Source organism: Scyliorhinus canicula, chromosome 9 (genome assembly GCF_902713615.1).
Source record: "Scyliorhinus canicula chromosome 9, sScyCan1.1, whole genome shotgun sequence".
Taxonomy (NCBI): Eukaryota; Metazoa; Chordata; class Chondrichthyes; order Carcharhiniformes; family Scyliorhinidae; genus Scyliorhinus; species Scyliorhinus canicula.
In genome coordinates this window covers 50828951-50845803 of record NC_052154.1, presented here as the reverse complement: position 1 = coordinate 50845803, position 16853 = coordinate 50828951, and the positions used below count along the sequence as shown (strand labels likewise).

Sequence of the window (16853 nt, the reverse complement as noted above, 5' to 3'; positions counted from 1 at the left end):
GGCACTCTTTAATGTGTTCCCAACTGTGTTCTAATTAATCAATTTAAAAGATGTATTTTCCCTGAAGATTTCCCCCAGTTAGAAAGCTGGTGAACCAACTGTGTCCGAAGTAAAGCTGAAGAATAAACAGAACTTCATAAGCAAATGTATTTGCTTTATTACAATCACCAGACGAATTACTTTGGCATCTATGACCCCTTCACCAAATGCATCATTCATCATTCTACAATGGCCTGTTGCCATTTACTTCTCAAGGGTAGAGAATGCTTTTGTTGCTTATATTTTAATATTACTGACTTCAATAAGATAAACAAATTGGTGTGGCGTTAAAATTTTTTATTGATGTAACTGTCTTCTGTATTAACACAGTTAAGCAGTATTATTTTAAAATAAAATATATTGCAACAACCCAGACTTTATTTTTTTTTTTTCCAATGAGCTTCTAGAGTAAAATATAATTGTGTCGTTCAAGTTTTTAAAAAATATTTACCGGTAATCAACCTTTTTAACGATTGAATATTTTAAAAAGACACAACTGAAAATACAAATTTCTTGGAAGCAGCCTTCGTGGTGTTCAGTTTATTTTTGTTGCTAAAGCCTCTTGGTAGGCAATAAATCGCTTTAGATTAATCTTCACATTGTCAAGGACCAGTCGTTGATCTGGACTGAGGTTACCTTTGCCTTCCTTTTGGATCTAATAAAAAGATATTTACTATTAAATGTAAACCCTACAACATAATTGAAAGAAGCTTGAACTTTTACAAACCATTGTTCTACAACCACTTCAGAGAACACGGATTATAATTCAAAACATGGAAACGAGATACAAACTGGCAGGTGAGGAATAAAAGAAAATCAAAATGGAGGACAGAGTTCGTGGTGTGACTTTGTTGAACTCAGTCAAAATCAGAAAATACTGCGACAATCTCAGCAGGTCTGACAGCATCTGTGAAGAGAGAAGGGAGCGAACATTTTGTGTCTGGATGACTCTAGTCAAAGCTCTTTTCCAGCATGACAGCAATTTGCTTTTATCTTATTGTTGAACTCAATGTTGAATTCAGAAAAACTGTTCTCATGCCCACATTTCTGTCCTTGGCCAGCTGTAGTTTTCCAGTGAAGCTCAACGCGACCTGGATTAGGAACAATGCAGCCTTCTGGACTCACCACTGAATTCGACAACTTCTGACCGTGAACTCTGACCTCCATTTTGGGTTTTTTTGCCCGCAAGTGCCAGTTTGTACTCCATCTTGTTTTCATATTTTTGCTTTCAGACAGAGCTCACCTTAGTTCTGCTATTAACACCTGCTCTGTGCCAATGCTTCATTTGTGTATTACCATTGCCACTTCCTTTGCTTTGTGTTCCCGAACATTTTTGGTCTTTAATTTCCACTGCCCCCCTCCTCCCAAACCTATCCCTGACCTTTCCTTTTGTTTAACCTGACCGCCCCATCCTCTTCTACAACAGCATAAAACCCATCGTTTTTTTACAATTTCTAATAAATTTAGAGTACCCAATTCATTTTTTCCAATTAAAGGCCAATTTAGTGTGGCCAATCCACCTACCCTGCACATCTTTGGGTTGTGGGGGCGAAACCCACGCAAACACGGGAAGAATGTGCAAATTCCACATGGACAGTGACCCAGAGCTGGGATTGAACCTGGGACCTCGGCACCTTGAGGCAACAGGGCTAACCCACTGCGCCACCATGCTGCCCGCAACCCATCACATTTCTGCCTCTCTTCAGTTCCGAATTAGTGTCGTTCTGGACTCGAAACGTGAATGTTTCGCTCTCCATAGATGCTGCCAGACCTGCTGAATCTTTCGAGCAGTTTGTTTTTATTTCAGAATTCCAGTATCCACACCATGGTGCTGCTATTTGATTATTAATCATTGTTTACAAATCCCTGGTCGAAAAGGGGCATGATTACATTTTATATATAATCATTATTGTGCATTTTATTTCAATTACCTTGGATTTGAAAATTGGCTGAAAGGATTTCAGAGCCTGGACGAGCTTCATCTGATTTGATGCCTTGTCTGCCTCCTCCCCATCAGCAAACACATCGATGATGGCATCCAGGGCTTCACCTATGACCACTAGTGAAGAATCCTTAGTCGCTACTTGAAGCAAAAAATTTCCTACCATCTGGAATTAATAAACATAAGGGAACACAGAAAATATATACACAAGTTAAAATTATAACATGAACAAGGTGTAGAAATAATGGGCGCGATTTAACGGTCGCACTGCGCTCGGCGCTGATCCGGGTCCGCTGGATAAATCACGGGAGAGGCAGAAATTGGGCACCGATCGGGGCGTGAATTGGTTCGTGATCTAGCTGGCCCGCTCCCGTTGGTGGGTTACAGATCCCGCCTAGACGTGGCAAGACACCAATTAAGAGCAATCTCCATCCCATTAGCGAGAAGTCCAATCAAAGTCTCCCGGGAACTAACTAGCTCCCCAGCAAGAACTCCTATTTAAAATACGGGAAGCTGGGGCAATGGCTGCTGAGAGGAGCGGAGGAAGTGAGGAGCCATTTCTATTCGCCAGCATGCAGCCCGGGGCATTGGAGCTGCTGTCCAGTGACTGGGAGGGTGCGGGACCCCTCAGGAGGGGACAGGGCGCCATAGGTCAGGGGTCGCCCCTGGGTTGGGGAGGGTGGTGAGGGGCTTAACGTCTACGAGGCCTTCAGGCCATCCTCCAACTTTGTGCATAACCATAACAGGGGCAACTCCAGCTGCTGCCTGTTTACCCTACCAAACATTTCCAGGACAGAGCCCTGTTTGTGGTTAGAGCTGAAGACTATTGCTTTTTAAAAAAGACTTAGAGTACCTAATAATTTTTTTTTTCCCAATTAAGGGGCAATTTAGTGTGGCCAATCTACCTACCCTGCACATCTTTCAGTTGTGGGGGGTGAGACCCACGCAGATACGGGGAGAACATTCAAACTCCACACGAACAGTGACCAGAGATCAGGATCGAACCCGGGTCCTTGGCACCATGTGGCAGCAGTGCTAACCACTGTGCCACCGTACCGCCGGCTGAAGGCTATTGCCAATAAGGAATTGGCATTCTTGGTTAGGTGAACGCTTCACAGCTCCCAAGTGGCTGCATAGGGTGTGTGTTCTGTGACCTCCTGCCTTCTTGCTGCAAGACTGCCTGAAGGTTGGCTACTGTTCCTTTGGCTACTGCTAGATTGACTGGACTGCCTGGAGGAGAGAGGGAGCAGGGGGAATGCTGCCTGGAGGAGAGAGGGAGCAGAGGGAATGCTGCCCGGAAGAGGGAGCAGAGGGAACGCTGCCCGGAAGAGAGAGCAGGGGGAATGCTGCCTGGAGGAGAGACGGAGCAGGGGGAATGCTGCCTGGAAGAGGGAGTAGGGGGAATGCTGCCTGGAGAAGAGGGGAGCAAGGGAAATGCTGCCTGGAAGAGGGAGCAGGGGGAATGCTGCCTGGAAGAGGGAGCAGGTGGAATGCTGCCTGGAAGAGGGAGCAGGGGAAATGCTGCCTGGAGGAGAGAGGGAGCAGGGGAAATGCTGCCTGGAGGAGAGGGAGAGCAGGGGGAATGCTGCCTGGAAGAGAGAGCAGGGAAAATGCTGCCTGGAAGAGGGAGCAGGGGGAATGCTGCCTGGAAGAGAGAGCAGGGGGAATGCTGCCCGGACGAGGGAGCAGGGGGAATGTTGCCTGGAGGAGAGAGGGAGCAGGGGGAATGCTGCCTGGTGGAGAGAGGGAGCAGGGGGAATGCTGCCTGGGAGAGAGAGCAGGGGGAATGCTGCCTGGAAGAGAGAGGGAGCAGGGGGAATGCTGCCTGGAAGAGAGAGGGAGCAGGGGGAATGCTGCCTGGAAGAGGGAGCAGGGGGAATGCTGCCCAGAAGAGGGAGCAGGGGGAATGCTGCCCAGAAGAGGGAGCAGGGAGAATGCTGCCCAGAAGAGGGAGCAGGGGGAATGCTGCCTGGAAGAGGGAGCAGGGGGAATGCTGCCTGGAAGAGGGAGCAGGGGGAATGCTGCCCAGAAGAGGGAGCAGGGGGAATGCTGCCCGGAAGAGGGAGCAGGGGGAATGCTGCCTGGAAGAGGGAGCAGGTGGAATGCTGCCTGGAAGAGGGAGCAGGGGAAATGCTGCCTGGAGGAGAGAGGGAGCAGGGGAAATGCTGCCTGGAGGAGAGAGGGAGCAGGGGGAATGCTGCCTGGAAGAGAGAGCAGGGAAAATGCTGCCTGGAAGAGGGAGCAGGGGGAATGCTGCCTGGAAGAGAGAGCAGGGGGAATGCTGCCCGGACGAGGGAGCAGGGGGAATGCTGCCTGGAGGAGAGAGGGAGCAGGGGGAATGCTGCCTGGTGGAGAGAGGGAGCAGGGGGAATGCTGCCTGGGAGAGAGAGCAGGGGGAATGCTGCCTGGAAGAGAGAGGGAGCAGGGGGAATGCTGCCTGGAAGAGAGAGGGAGCAGGGGGAATGCTGCCTGGAAGAGGGAGCAGGGGAAATGCTGCCCAGAAGAGGGAGCAGGGGGAATGCTGCCCAGAAGAGGGAGCAGGGAGAATGCTGCCCAGAAGAGGGAGCAGGGGGAATGCTGCCCGGAAGAGGGAGCAGGGGGAATGCTGCCTGGAAGAGGGAGCAGGGGGAATGCTGCCTGGAGGAGAGAGGTGGCAGGGGGAATGCTGCCTGGAAGAGGGAGCAGGGGGAATGCTGCCTGGAAGAGGGAGCAGGGGGAATGCTACCTGGAAGAGGGAGCAGGGGGAATGCTGCCTGGAGGAGAGAGGGAGCAGGGGGAATGCTGCCTGGAGGAGAGAGGGAGCAGGGGGAATGCTGCCTGGAAGAGGGAGCTGGGGGAATGCTGCCTGGAAGAGGGAGCAGGGGGAATGCTGCCTGGAAGAGGGAGCAGGGGGAATGCTGCCTGGAAGAGGGAGCAGGGGGAATGCTGCCTGGAAGAGGGAGCAGGGGGAATGCTACCTGGAAGAGGGAGCAGGGGGAATGCTGCCTGGAAGAGGGAGCAGGGGGAATGCTGCCTGGAAGAGGGAGCAGGGGGAAAGCTGCCTGGGGGAGAGAGGGAGCAGGGGGAATGCTGCCTGGAGGAGAGAGGGAGCAGGGGGAATGCTGCCCAGAAGAGGGAGCAGGGGGAATGCTGCCTGGAAGAGGGAGCAGGGGGAATGCTGCCTGGAAGAGGGAGCAGGGGGAATGCTACCTGGGGGAGAGAGGGAGCCGGGGGAATGCTGCCTGGAAGAGGGAGCAGGGGGAATGCTGCCTGGAGGAGAGCAGGGGGAATGCTGCCCGGAAGAGGGAGCAGGGGGAATGCTGCCTGGAGGAGAGAGGGAGCAGGGGGAATGCTGCCTGGAGGAGAGAGGGAGCAGGGGGAATGCTGCCTGGAGGAGAGAGGGAGCAGGGGGAATGCTGCCTGGAGGAGAGAGGGAGCAGGGGGAATGCTGCCTGGAGGAGAGAGGGAGCAGGGGGAATGCTGCCTGGAGGAGAGAGGGAGCAGGGGGAATGCTGCCTGGAAGAGGGAGCAGGAGGAATGCTGCCTGGAAGAGGGAGCAGGAGGAATGCTGCCTGGAAGAGGGAGCAGGAGGAATGCTGCCTGGAAGAGGGAGCAGGGGGAAAGCTGCCTGGAAGAGGGAGCAGGGGGAATGCTGCCTGGAGGAGAGAGCAGGGGGAATGCTGCCCGGAAGAGGGAGCAGGAGGAATGCTGCCTGGAAGAGGGAGCAGTGGGAAAGCTGCCTGGAGGAGAGCAGGGGGAATGCTGCCCGGAAGAGGGAGCAGGGGGAATGCTGCCTGGAGGAGAGAGGGAGCGGGGGAATGCTGCCTGGAGGAGAGAGGGAGCAGGGGGAACGCTGCCGGGAGGAGAGAGGGAGCAGGGGGAACGCTGCCTGGAGGAGAGAGGGAGCAGGGGGAATGCTGCCTGGAGGAGAGAGGGAGCAGGGGGAATGCTGCCTGGAGGAGAGAGGGAGCAGGGGGAATGCTGCCTGGAAGAGGGAGCAGGAGGAATGCTGCCTGGAAGAGGGAGCAGTGGGAAAGCTGCCTGGAAGAGGGATTAGGGAGAAAGCTGCCTTTTCATTTTCGTGCCTGCCAGCCTGGTGGATTAGGATGTAGAAGAGGGAAAAGTGCTGCCTGTCCTACTTATTGCCTCCCTCCCGACTTGCTTGCTTTTGTTTGGGGGGGGGGGGGGGAAGAGAGAGAGAGAGAGAGAGAGAGCTCTGCCTACAGTTACTGCCACTTAGATGAGAGTCTGTTTGCTGCCGCCTCTTTACTTCTGTTGTCTGTGGTGAGGAAGGAAGGGGAAAGGGTGGTGGCTGTTTCATCTGAGTGACTTGCTGAAGGTATGCAGTCTGCTTTGCAGCTTGTATTTGCACTGCTGTCTATTTAATGTTTCATGTCAGGAAACCATGCGTTGCTGGTACTGCCTCTTTCACTGTGGCCTGGGGCAAGGAGAGGGAGGAAGTCAGTCGCCCTGCTGTTGGTTCTTTGGAAGGAAGGGTGGAGGCCTGATTCAACTGTGCAACTTGCTGGGACTTTGAAGGAGTGCTTGCCATTTGCTGTAGCTTTTATTTTATTTCAATGTTTTATGTCTGGAAGCTGTGTGCTGTTTCTGCCACTTCTTCTTCTGTGGCTTGGACCACGGACTGAGTGAAACAGGTGACCAGACGAGGGGACTGCAGGTTTTTGGTGTATGTTTAACTAGTGGGGTATTGTATGCTTGATATTGTTATACTTGTTCATTGTTTCTTGCCGAGCGGCTGTGTGCTCACCGGTTGTAGCCCCTCCTGCTTCTGTGGCCTGGGTGTGGTGAATGTGATTCACACCGGATTATAATCTGTATATACATGTGTCTGTATTGTAAGTGCAGTTGCACTACCTGTCCTCAAGGGGGAATAGCTCTGGGAATGCTCGAGTTGTACGGGGCTTCTCCCTTGGCTCTGCACAGGACACCTCCCCCGGAAGCTGCTGTATAAAGATCAGTGCCACATGGTCAGCCGGCCAGTTCACCGAAAGTTCAATGGCTAATAGGCTGGCTCTGTTGTGTGTATATTAAAACCGGTATTCTAATCCTACAAGCACGTGTCCGTAGAATTGTTGGTTCCAACACTGGGGTTTGGCAAATTTACCCGTGCTAGTGGAGGGAAGGAGTTTCTCTCTCCAGCCTTGCTCTGTGCTACCGTAGGATGCTTTTCTACTGCTGTGGGGCTGCTGATGGGACCAGAATGGGGGTGAGGGAAGTGCACTGGTTCCGATGCTCATGGCTTTGTTTTCTTATTGACCGTTTATTGGTTTTGTAATGATATTGTTCTTGGACTGAACTGTGCCCCCTCTTGAGAAGGATGGGGTGTTTTCTCTCTCCATTCCGCCATGCCCCATGTCAGTGTGTCGTTTTCCGGTGGACTGTGCTACCCATTCTCACACACCCACACTCTTACAGGCATGCACATGCAGACATTCGCTTTCAAACTCTTTCACACATTCACACTCTCGCCGACGTACACACACTGCTTTCTACACATATGCGGCAACACCACAGAGGCAGCAGCCAACAATCAAACATCCAAGAGCTGGATATCAACACTGGGGCTATCCCTGCAACCAGAGGGCGAGTACATGGATCAGGGGAGGGTACCAGAGCACAGTCTCCCTAATGTTCCCAGCAGGGTCATCTCTCTCCTTAGACCATAAGACATAGGAGCAGAATTAAGCCACTGGGCCCATCGAGTCTACTCCACCATTCAATCATGGCTGATATTTTCTGATCCCCATTCTTCTCCCCATAACCCCGATCCCTTTATTAATCAGGAACCTATCTATCTCTGTCTTAAAGACACTCTCTTATTTGGCCTCTTATAGCCTTCTGCGGCAAAGACTTCCACAGATTCACCATCCTCTGGCTGAAGAAATTCCTCCTCATCTCTGTTTTAAAGGATCATCCCTTTAGTCTGAGATGGTGTCCTCTGGTTCTAATTTTTCCTACAAGTGGAAACATCCTCTCCACGTCCACTCTATCCAGGCCGCGCAGTATCCTGTAAGTTTCAATCAGATCTCTCCCTCATCTTTCTAAACTCCAACGAGTACAGACCCAGAGTCCTCAACCGTTCCTCATACGACAAGTTCTTCATTCCAGGGATCATTCTTATGAATCTCTTCTGGGCCCTTTCCAAGGCCAGCACATCCTTCCTTAGATACAGGGCCCCAAACTACTCACAATACTCCAAATGGGGTCTGACCAGAGCCATTTACAGCCTCAGAAATACCTCCCTGGTCTTGTATTCTAGCCCTCTTGACATGAATGCTAACATTGCATTTGCCTTCTTAACTGCCAACTGAACCTGCCCGTTAACCTTAAGAGAATCGTGAACAAGGACTCCCAAGTCCCTTTTTGCTTCTGCTTTCCTAAGCATTTCCCCATTTAGAAAATAGTCTATGCCTAAATACCTCCTTCCAAAGTGCATACCCTCACACTTTTCCACATTGTATTTCATTTGCCACTTCATTGCCCACTCTCCTAGCTTGTCCAAATGCTTCTGCAGCCCCCTTGCTTCCTCAATACTACCTGTCCCTCTACAGATCTTTGTATCATTTGCAAACTTAGCAACAGTTCCCTCAGTTCCTTCTTCCAGATCATTAATGTATATTGTGAAAAGCTGTGGTCCCAGCACAGACCCCTGAGGCACACCACTAGTCGCCGGCTGCCATCCTGAAAAAGACCCCTTTCTCCCCACAGTCAGCCAATCCTCTATCCATGCCAGAATCTTATCCTTAACACCATGGGCTTTTAATTTCTTCAATTCCTTACAGCAACCAAGATGGATGGTGTTGTTGATCCCGCAGCAGCAGCCCTTCCGGCGCTGGTGGCAGCCCAGACAGCAGGAGCAGGCAACCAGACATCGGAGCAGGCAGCAGCAGCGTCAACTCAGGCTGGAGGCAGCACCCCATGTGCAGAGTGCCGCTGCATACCATGCAGACCTGGCCGCCCATCAGGACGAGGAGGGACACAGAGGCGGATGCCAGTGACAGCCCATGGTGTATTGAAATGACAGACAGCGTGTGCCGCAGGAGGCTCTGTACCAACAAGGAGACGGTGCGGCATTTGTGCCAAGTCCCCGTGGAGGAGGAGGGCATCTACTCCTGGTGGCCATGCAAGTCACTACAGCCCTGAACCTTTATGCAACAGGATCATGCCAGGGCTCCAGCAGGACCTTGTGCAGTATTTCCCAAGCTACAGCTCATGTGCCTGTGTGCCCAGGCAGCTGACTATATTAACTTTGAGCTGGTCCAAGCCCATCAAGATGCCCGGGCATCAGGATTCTCTGCCATCACCGGGATGTCCCAGGTCCAGGGTGTAATAGATGGCACGCACTAATGAAGTGGCCTTCAGTAATGGGAAGGGGTTCCACTCCCTGAATGTGTGCGAGAACTGTCTCCGGATCATACACGTGTGTGCACACTTCCCAGAGAGAATGAATGACAGCTACATCCTGAGATATTTGGAGATCCCCGATGACTTTGAGGACCACCCCAGGATGATGGCTTGGCTCTTGGGAGATAAGGGGTACCCGCTGAGGTACTGGCTGATGCTGCCAGTGCGGAGGCCGGAGACCGAGGCCGGAGACCCGATAAAAACCAGGCCTATGCTGCCACCCATGCTGTCATTGAGCAGTGCATCGGACTGCTGGAAATGCAGTTCCGATGCCTGGACAAGGCTGGTGGAGCACTGCAGTACATCCCCAGAAGGTCTCCCGCTTTACGGTGTCTGCTGTGCCCTCCACAACTTGGCACAGCAGCGGGGTAGCGTGATGGAGGAGGGACAACTGGCCTTGTCTGAGGAGGAGGACAAGGAGGGGTTGGACCAAAAGGAGCTGGAGGACGAGCCTGGGGAAGGCCGTGAGAGCAGCTGGAGGAAGGAGGACAGGCGGCAGCAACGGTCCAGATTGCCCGTAGGTTCAAGGAGGCCCTCATCCTCACATGCTTCTCGTAGGACAAGGCTTTGTCTTGTCAACTCACCCCCTCCCCCAACTCCCCGAATCACCTCCCCACCCCCACCCACACATTTCCCCCCATCCACATCCCCACGTGGAAACCCACCGTGGGACAGCTGGCAAATCCCAGCCACAGAGTTGCACTTTTATTGTTTTTGCCTTATTGAACATGTCACAATGTTTAGTTTACACTCATTCACAGACATACTATGGGTGTATACTTTTCTGATACCTTGAGAGCTTCGGCCGTGTTATCTCCTTTGGCGAGTGCACTTCCACTGATTCCCATCATGGCAACCACATTGACTCGAATACTGATGTTTTCACACTGAGATCCGGCCTCACACAGTATCATTAGCTGCTCCGCAGTCATACACTGCTTTGTGTTGGAAAAGAGAGTGAAAATGAGGCGGGGGTTAAGAGAAGGAGCAGGGAACTTTTTTTAATGTTTCTTTTTTAATTAAGGGGCAATTTAGCGTGGCCAATCCACCTAACCAGCACATCTTTTGGGTTGTGGAGGTGAAACCCACGCAGACACGGGGAGAATATGCAAACTCCACACAGTGACCCAGAGCCGGAATTCAAACCCGGGTCCTCAGCGCCGCAGCCCCAGTGCTAACCACTGCGCCACGTGCCGCCCACACAGGGACCATTATTAACATGCATACCATTCATCTTTGCCACTTGGTAAATAAAATGATACGTTAACTTTGGATTTACAGGCTAAATTGTCCCTTAATTGGAAAAAAAAGAATTGGATACACTAAATTTATTTTTTAAAACTTTCGATTTAAGCCAACATCTATAGTAACTTTGTTTTATAGTTTCAGGTGGGTTTAATTTGCATAACTGAACTTAAAATGCCTTACTTGAGGGAGATTTTGCGATGCCATTCTCTGCAGCAATGACCTTATTGCACTTGTCACAGCCTCTAAAAACTCTGAATCCTTTGGGATCTCTATAGCAAATATAATTTAAAACAAGTATGTAAAACTCATTTTTCACATGAGGCAAACAAACTGGGTCTTCATTAAACACCAAGTATGGCTGACATTATGGTCGGTCGGTTCCAATATCAGTCAAACCAATCTAAAAGACCAAGGAAGATTTTTTTTTTTTCATTGTACAAGAGGCTGTTTGAAGCCTTTATTTGTAGAAGTTGTAACAGATGGACCGTTCGACAAGTCTTCGAGCGCTGGAACTAAATTAGAGAAATACAATTGTTTTTCGTGGGTGTGGGGTTATCGCTGTTAAGCTCCCCTGCATCTCAACAAGCCTTGTCTGACCTGTCAGAGACGTCAGAAGGGAGGGGAGGAAGTGGGACCGTGGTCTAGATCTTGCCGCCAAGGGTTCCAGCATCGCGCTGTTCGTCCCAGCGGTTAACCCACGGACATTGGGCAGATGGACTTGTGGAACCAATTACGGAGCACAACATCTTTGCCAGTTGTTGAAAGGGCTTTCTGACATCGACTGAAATCAGGTAATTCTTTTTTTCTTAAATTTAGCGTATCCAATTCATTTTTTCCAATTAAGGGGCAATTCAGCGTGTTCAATCCACCTACCCTGCACATCTTTTGGATTAGAACATAGAACAGTACAGCACAGAACAGGCTCTTCGGCCCTCGATGTTGTGCCGAGCAATGATCACCCTACTCAAACCCATGTATCCACCCTATACCCATAACCCAACAACTCCCCCCCTTAATCTTACTATTAGGACACTACGGGCAATTTAGCATGGCCAATCCACCTAACCCGCACATCTTTGGACTGTGGGAGGAAACCGGAGCACCCGGAGGAAACCCACGCACACACGGGGAGGACGTGCAGACTCCACACAGACAGTGACCCAGCCGGGAATCGAACCTGGGACCCTGGAGCTGTGAAGCATTTATGCTAACCACCATGCTACCGTGCTGCCCTTACTACCGTGCTGCCCCATGCTACCGTGCTGCCCCACTTGCGGATTGTGGGGGCGAAACCCACGCAAACACGGGGAGAATGTGCAAACTCCACACGGACAGTGACCCACAGCCGGTATCAAACCTGGGACCTCGGCGCCGTGTGACTGCAGGGCTAACGCACTGCGCCACCGTGCTGCCCGGAAATCCAGGTAATTGTGATAACAGTTTGTGTTGGGGAAGAGCGCGTCAAACGGCGCCGTCTTGTACTTCTGGATTCGTTCATGGATGGTGGCCATGTTAGCGTCGGGGTCGCTCTGCTCCGAATGCCTGCCTGCCTCTGAATCAAGACCAAGGAATATTGAATGTAAGTTAAAATGTTAAGAATAAATCACGGAATCTTTACAGTTCAGGAGGCAATTTGGCCCATCGAGTGCACACTGACTCGCTGAAGGAGCATTCAACCTAATCCCACTTCCCCTGCCGGAGCTGCACGATAGCACAGTGGGTAGCACCGCTTCGCAGCTTCAGGGTCCCAGATTCGATTCCCGGCTTGGGTCACGGTCTGTGAGGAGTCTGCATGTTCTCCCCATGTCTGCGTGTTTTTCCTCCAAGTGCTCCGGTTTCCTCCCACAAGTCCCGAAAGACGTGCTGTTAGGTAATTTGGACATTCTGAATTCTCCCTGTGTACCTGAACAGGAGCCGGAATGAGGCGACTAGGGACTTTTCACATTAACTTCATTGCAGTGTTAATGTAAGCCTACTTGTGACAGTAAAGATTATTATTGGAACCCCATAACCTTGCTCGTTCTTTCTTCTCAGCTGGCAATCCAATTCCCTTGTGAATACCTCATCGAACCTGCCTCCACTACCCTCTCAGGAAGTTCATTGAAGACTCCAACCATCCTCGGAGTGAAATAAATCTTTCCTCAGATCACTTCTACTCCTTTGCCCATTATTTTGAATCTGTGCCCTCTAGTTCTTCATGTTCTCGAGTGGGTACAGTTTCTCACTATTTGCACAGTCCATACCAGTCAGGATCTTGAATATCTCTATCAAGTCTCCTCTCAGTTTACCTTTCTCCATGGAAAACAGATCAAGTTTCTCCAATCTATCCTCATAGCTACAAATCAAGTTTTTGCAATCTTTAATGTTGGTTTCATCATGCGGGGGTCACGTGATGCGAGCACGGGGATACCTGTGTTTCCATGTGCTCTGTCATTACTCGTTCTTTAATCCTCCCGTTTAGCACACTCACAGAGCCAATATTTACCTAATCCGGGAGTGAGAACGGCACATTATGTCCCTGGAGGATTTTTGCCTAACCCTTGATGACAAAATGCCGAGAAATGTGAAGAAAATCGTCAACAAAAGAGATCAGTCAGAAGCAACTGGGGTGGAGCCGACTCAACGGGCAGCATGATGGCGCAGTGGTTAGCATTGCTGTCTCACGGCACCGAGGTTCCAGGTTCGATCCCGGCTCTGGGTCACTGTTCAGATGGAGTTTTCACATTCTCCCCATGTTTGCATGGGTTTCGCCCCCACAACCCAGAAGATGTGCAGGCTAGGTGGATTGGCCACGCTAAATTGTCCCTTAATTGGAAAAAATGAATTGGGCACTCTAAATATTCTTTTTTTAAATATGTCGACTTAATCCTCGAACGGGTACTCGATCCAGCACTCTCAAAAGCATTACAGCTGATGGCTGCTAATATTACTAAAGTCATTGACGGCAACCCAGTTTATTAGCACAGAATATCAGTGCTCGTGCTAATGAGCCGCAGAATACTGTCAGAAGGCTGATGAAGCGGAGGAGAAAATCCGTACTGTTGAAAATGCAACTTCCTCGGTTGCGGCCCGCTTGCAGTCCTTGGAAAAACAACTGCATGGTATTTCAGAATTCATGGACAATCTGGAAAACTGAGGCCGGAGGAAAGATGTCCAGGTAGTCAGTTTGGCCGAAGGAGCTGAGGGTAAGCTCCCAGTTAGATTCTGAGAGTTGGCTACAATATTTACTGAGTCTGGATACGAAATCTGGGCTCGTTATGTTAGAAGTGGTACATCAGATCCTGTCTGTCTCTGAGGCCTCAGGACAATCAACTTTTCTGGCCTGCAATTATGCATTTTCATAACTTCAGACATTACCAAAGAGTATTGGAAGCAACTAGGTGTAATTGGGCTTGCTCTATGAGGGAGCAAAGGTTTCTTCCGTCCAATATCTCTCGTCGGCGGCGAGGAAACAAATGTGCAGGAGTGTCGACAAAGTTCGAAAACGTCTCATGACTATCAGAGTGCAATATGCCCTGCTATATCCTGCCACACTGAGGGTGATATTTGACAACTCTGTAAAGGCACTGGACAATCTTGCCTTTGTGAACTCTCTGGAAGACAATAATCTGCAGCTGTAAATTGTGTGCTCTATCCCTTGTCATTTTTAATCCTTCCTGAATCTGTGTTGTTTTTTATCATGCTGAGGGGGATGATTTTGTAATTGAGCACTACAATGAGTGTTTTATCCTCCAGAATACCAGGGACTTTCATTTGTCTTGAATGGAAAACAACATGTACCTTCTATTTATGGAGTGTGTAGGTTGTACGATACTAGGGCTCTGTGATAGATATGCCATTTCTTCTTCTTATCCATATGTTTAAAACGGTAATATTTGCTTTCTGGCCTCCTTTGCTTTACTCTGATAAATATGAGGAGGGCCACTTTTGGGAAGTGGGCGAGTTGTTTAAGTGGGAGGGGTTACAATGCAGGAAGGGCATTCGTCACTCAAACTTTTTTGTGGTATCTCTTACCTGCTCTTTTTTAAAATAAATTTAGAATACCCAATTACTTATTTAAATTAAGGGACAATTTAGCATGGCCAATACGCCTAACCTTTTAAAAAAAATAAATTTAGAGTACCCAATTAATTTTTTCCAATTAAGGGGCAATTTAGCGTGGCCAATCCATCTAGCCTACACATTTTTGGGTTGTATGGGGATGAAACCGACGCAAACAGGGGGTGAATGTGCAAACTCCACACGGACAGTGACCCAGAGCTGGGATCGAACCTGGGACCTCGGCACCGTGAGGCAGCAGGGCTAACCCACTGCGCCACCGTGCTGTCCCCAATGCACCTAACCTGCACATCTTTGGGTTGTGGGTTGAAAGCCACGCAGACAGTGACCCAGGGCCGGGATTCGAACCCGGGTCCTCAGCGCAGTAGTCCCAGTGCCAACCACTGCGCAGCATGCTGCCCCACTACGTGCTCTTTTTTGAGGTGAAAAACTTCTTGGTGTAATGATGGAAAATTTGTAGGTGTGGCCTTACGGGAATAGCCCCTTAGAACTAACAACTTCACATATTTTTTGTATTTTGAGGTTAAAGAATTATGAACCGGCTCCTGCAAGGATACAGGCAGGTCTCATATCCTGGAGAAAGATTTTATAATATGTCAATGGCCCCTCTGGTATAATGGGAGATGGAGGAGGTATGTTTTGGTGCATGTCCAAGCGGGCATGAAAATCTTTAGCATGTAAACCTTCTTTCCCTTTATATCCTATACTCTCTTTGGCTGAATATGCAATGGCAGTAGCTATTTTGGAACTTTGCTGCTGGGACGTGCACCATCCTCGTCAAGATTTTGTCTTTCCTTAAAAAGGAAAATGTTGACATAGCTTTATTGCAAGAAACTCATTTAGATGACGAGCAGCACCTAATATTGAAGAGGGACTGGGTAGAGCAGGTGTTTTTTTGCCTCATTCTCGACCAGGAGCTGGGGTGTTGCAGTGTTACGGCCAATAAGAATGTGCATTTTAAAATGGAGGACTGTGTAAAGGAAAAGGAGGGTAAGCTGTGTGATTGTCAAGCGGCTGTTGTATGGGGAAGATGTCTCGATAATGAATGTCTATGGTCCCCCAAACAATTCCTTGATTTTGTTACTAAAGTCTTTATGGACTTTGCAGAATAAGTATCAACTAGCTCCTTTGTCAGTGGAGACTCCAACTGTCATCTTAACCCTTTGATGGAGAAACTCCCCGTAACTAGGAAATTCCCCCACCCAATAGGCAAAGGCTTTAGCATTGGTTTGAGAGGAGGTGGGGTATTTAGATGTGTGGAGAACATTGCAGCCTAAAGATAAAAAGTTCACTTTCTTTTCTACTCCCCAATGTCATACTAGAATTGACTATTTTCTCATGCTAAAACGAATCATACACTCGGTGGCCTCCAGCTCTATAGGTAGCATTGTGACATCTGATCACCAGCCTGTCTTCCTGGAATTTTAAGTCAAGGGAACCCACCTCGGGTCTAGATATTGGAGATTTGATGCGACTTTGCTCAGGGATCATAAATTTACCTTGGATGGTGAGGCTGAATTTGATCTCTTCCACTCAGTCAATTCTCTCACTGATTTAAGTCCCTCAATCCTGTGGGAAACCTGAAGGCTTACTCTAGGGGGGCTGGTCATCTCACATACGGCCAACAAAGCAGTAACTTCATTTGAAGCCTACTTGTAACAATAAGCGATTTTCATTCAAAAGGTGTAAAATGCAGGAGCGATAGTGCCGATTGGAAGTAAAATTGGCTGAAACATAAGAGGGAATACGGCAGGAATCCTAGCCATGCGTTGCTGAAGGAAATTAATGAAGTTCAAATGACACTGGACTTCTCGTTAGCTCAACGTGCTGAGAGCAGTTTGCAGTTCACCAAACAAAAGTTATAAATTTGGGAAAGAAACAAAGAAAATATCTGGTGTTTCTTACTAGGAACATAGCAGAAAATAGAGCTATTCCCTCTGTGCTAGACTCAAAAGGATAATAGAATGATTAAAATGGAGGACATTAATAAGAAATTTAAAGGTTTTATGCCATGGCAGCATGGTGGTGCAGTGGTTAGCACTGCTGCCTCACAGCCCCGAGGACCCAGGTTCAATCCCGGCCCTGGGTCACTGTCTGTGTGGAGTTTTCACATTCTCCCAGTGTCCGCGTGGGTCTCACCCCCACAACCCAAAGATGAGCA

At 49.5% G+C, this 16853-nt stretch overlaps 1 protein-coding gene across 5 annotated transcripts in view; it reads right to left on the bottom strand.

Moving 5' to 3' along the window:
- Positions 1 to 319: 319 nt before the first annotated feature.
- Positions 320 to 16853, bottom strand: part of heatr3 (HEAT repeat containing 3) — a 79286-nt gene continuing 62752 nt past the window's right edge. For 4 of the 5 annotated variants that reach the window (XM_038806685.1, XM_038806680.1, XM_038806683.1 and 1 more), the window contains exons 12-15: positions 10814 to 10902; positions 10177 to 10323; positions 1971 to 2147; positions 320 to 694 (exon numbers count right to left, since the gene is read on the bottom strand). In XM_038806685.1, the coding sequence (XP_038662613.1) occupies positions 575 to 694; positions 1971 to 2147; positions 10177 to 10323; positions 10814 to 10902 (533 nt within the window). In that variant the 3' untranslated portion in view covers positions 320 to 574. The remainder of the gene's footprint in view (positions 695 to 1970; positions 2148 to 10176; positions 10324 to 10813; positions 10903 to 16853) is intronic. The other variant, XM_038806681.1, reaches the window with a different exon arrangement.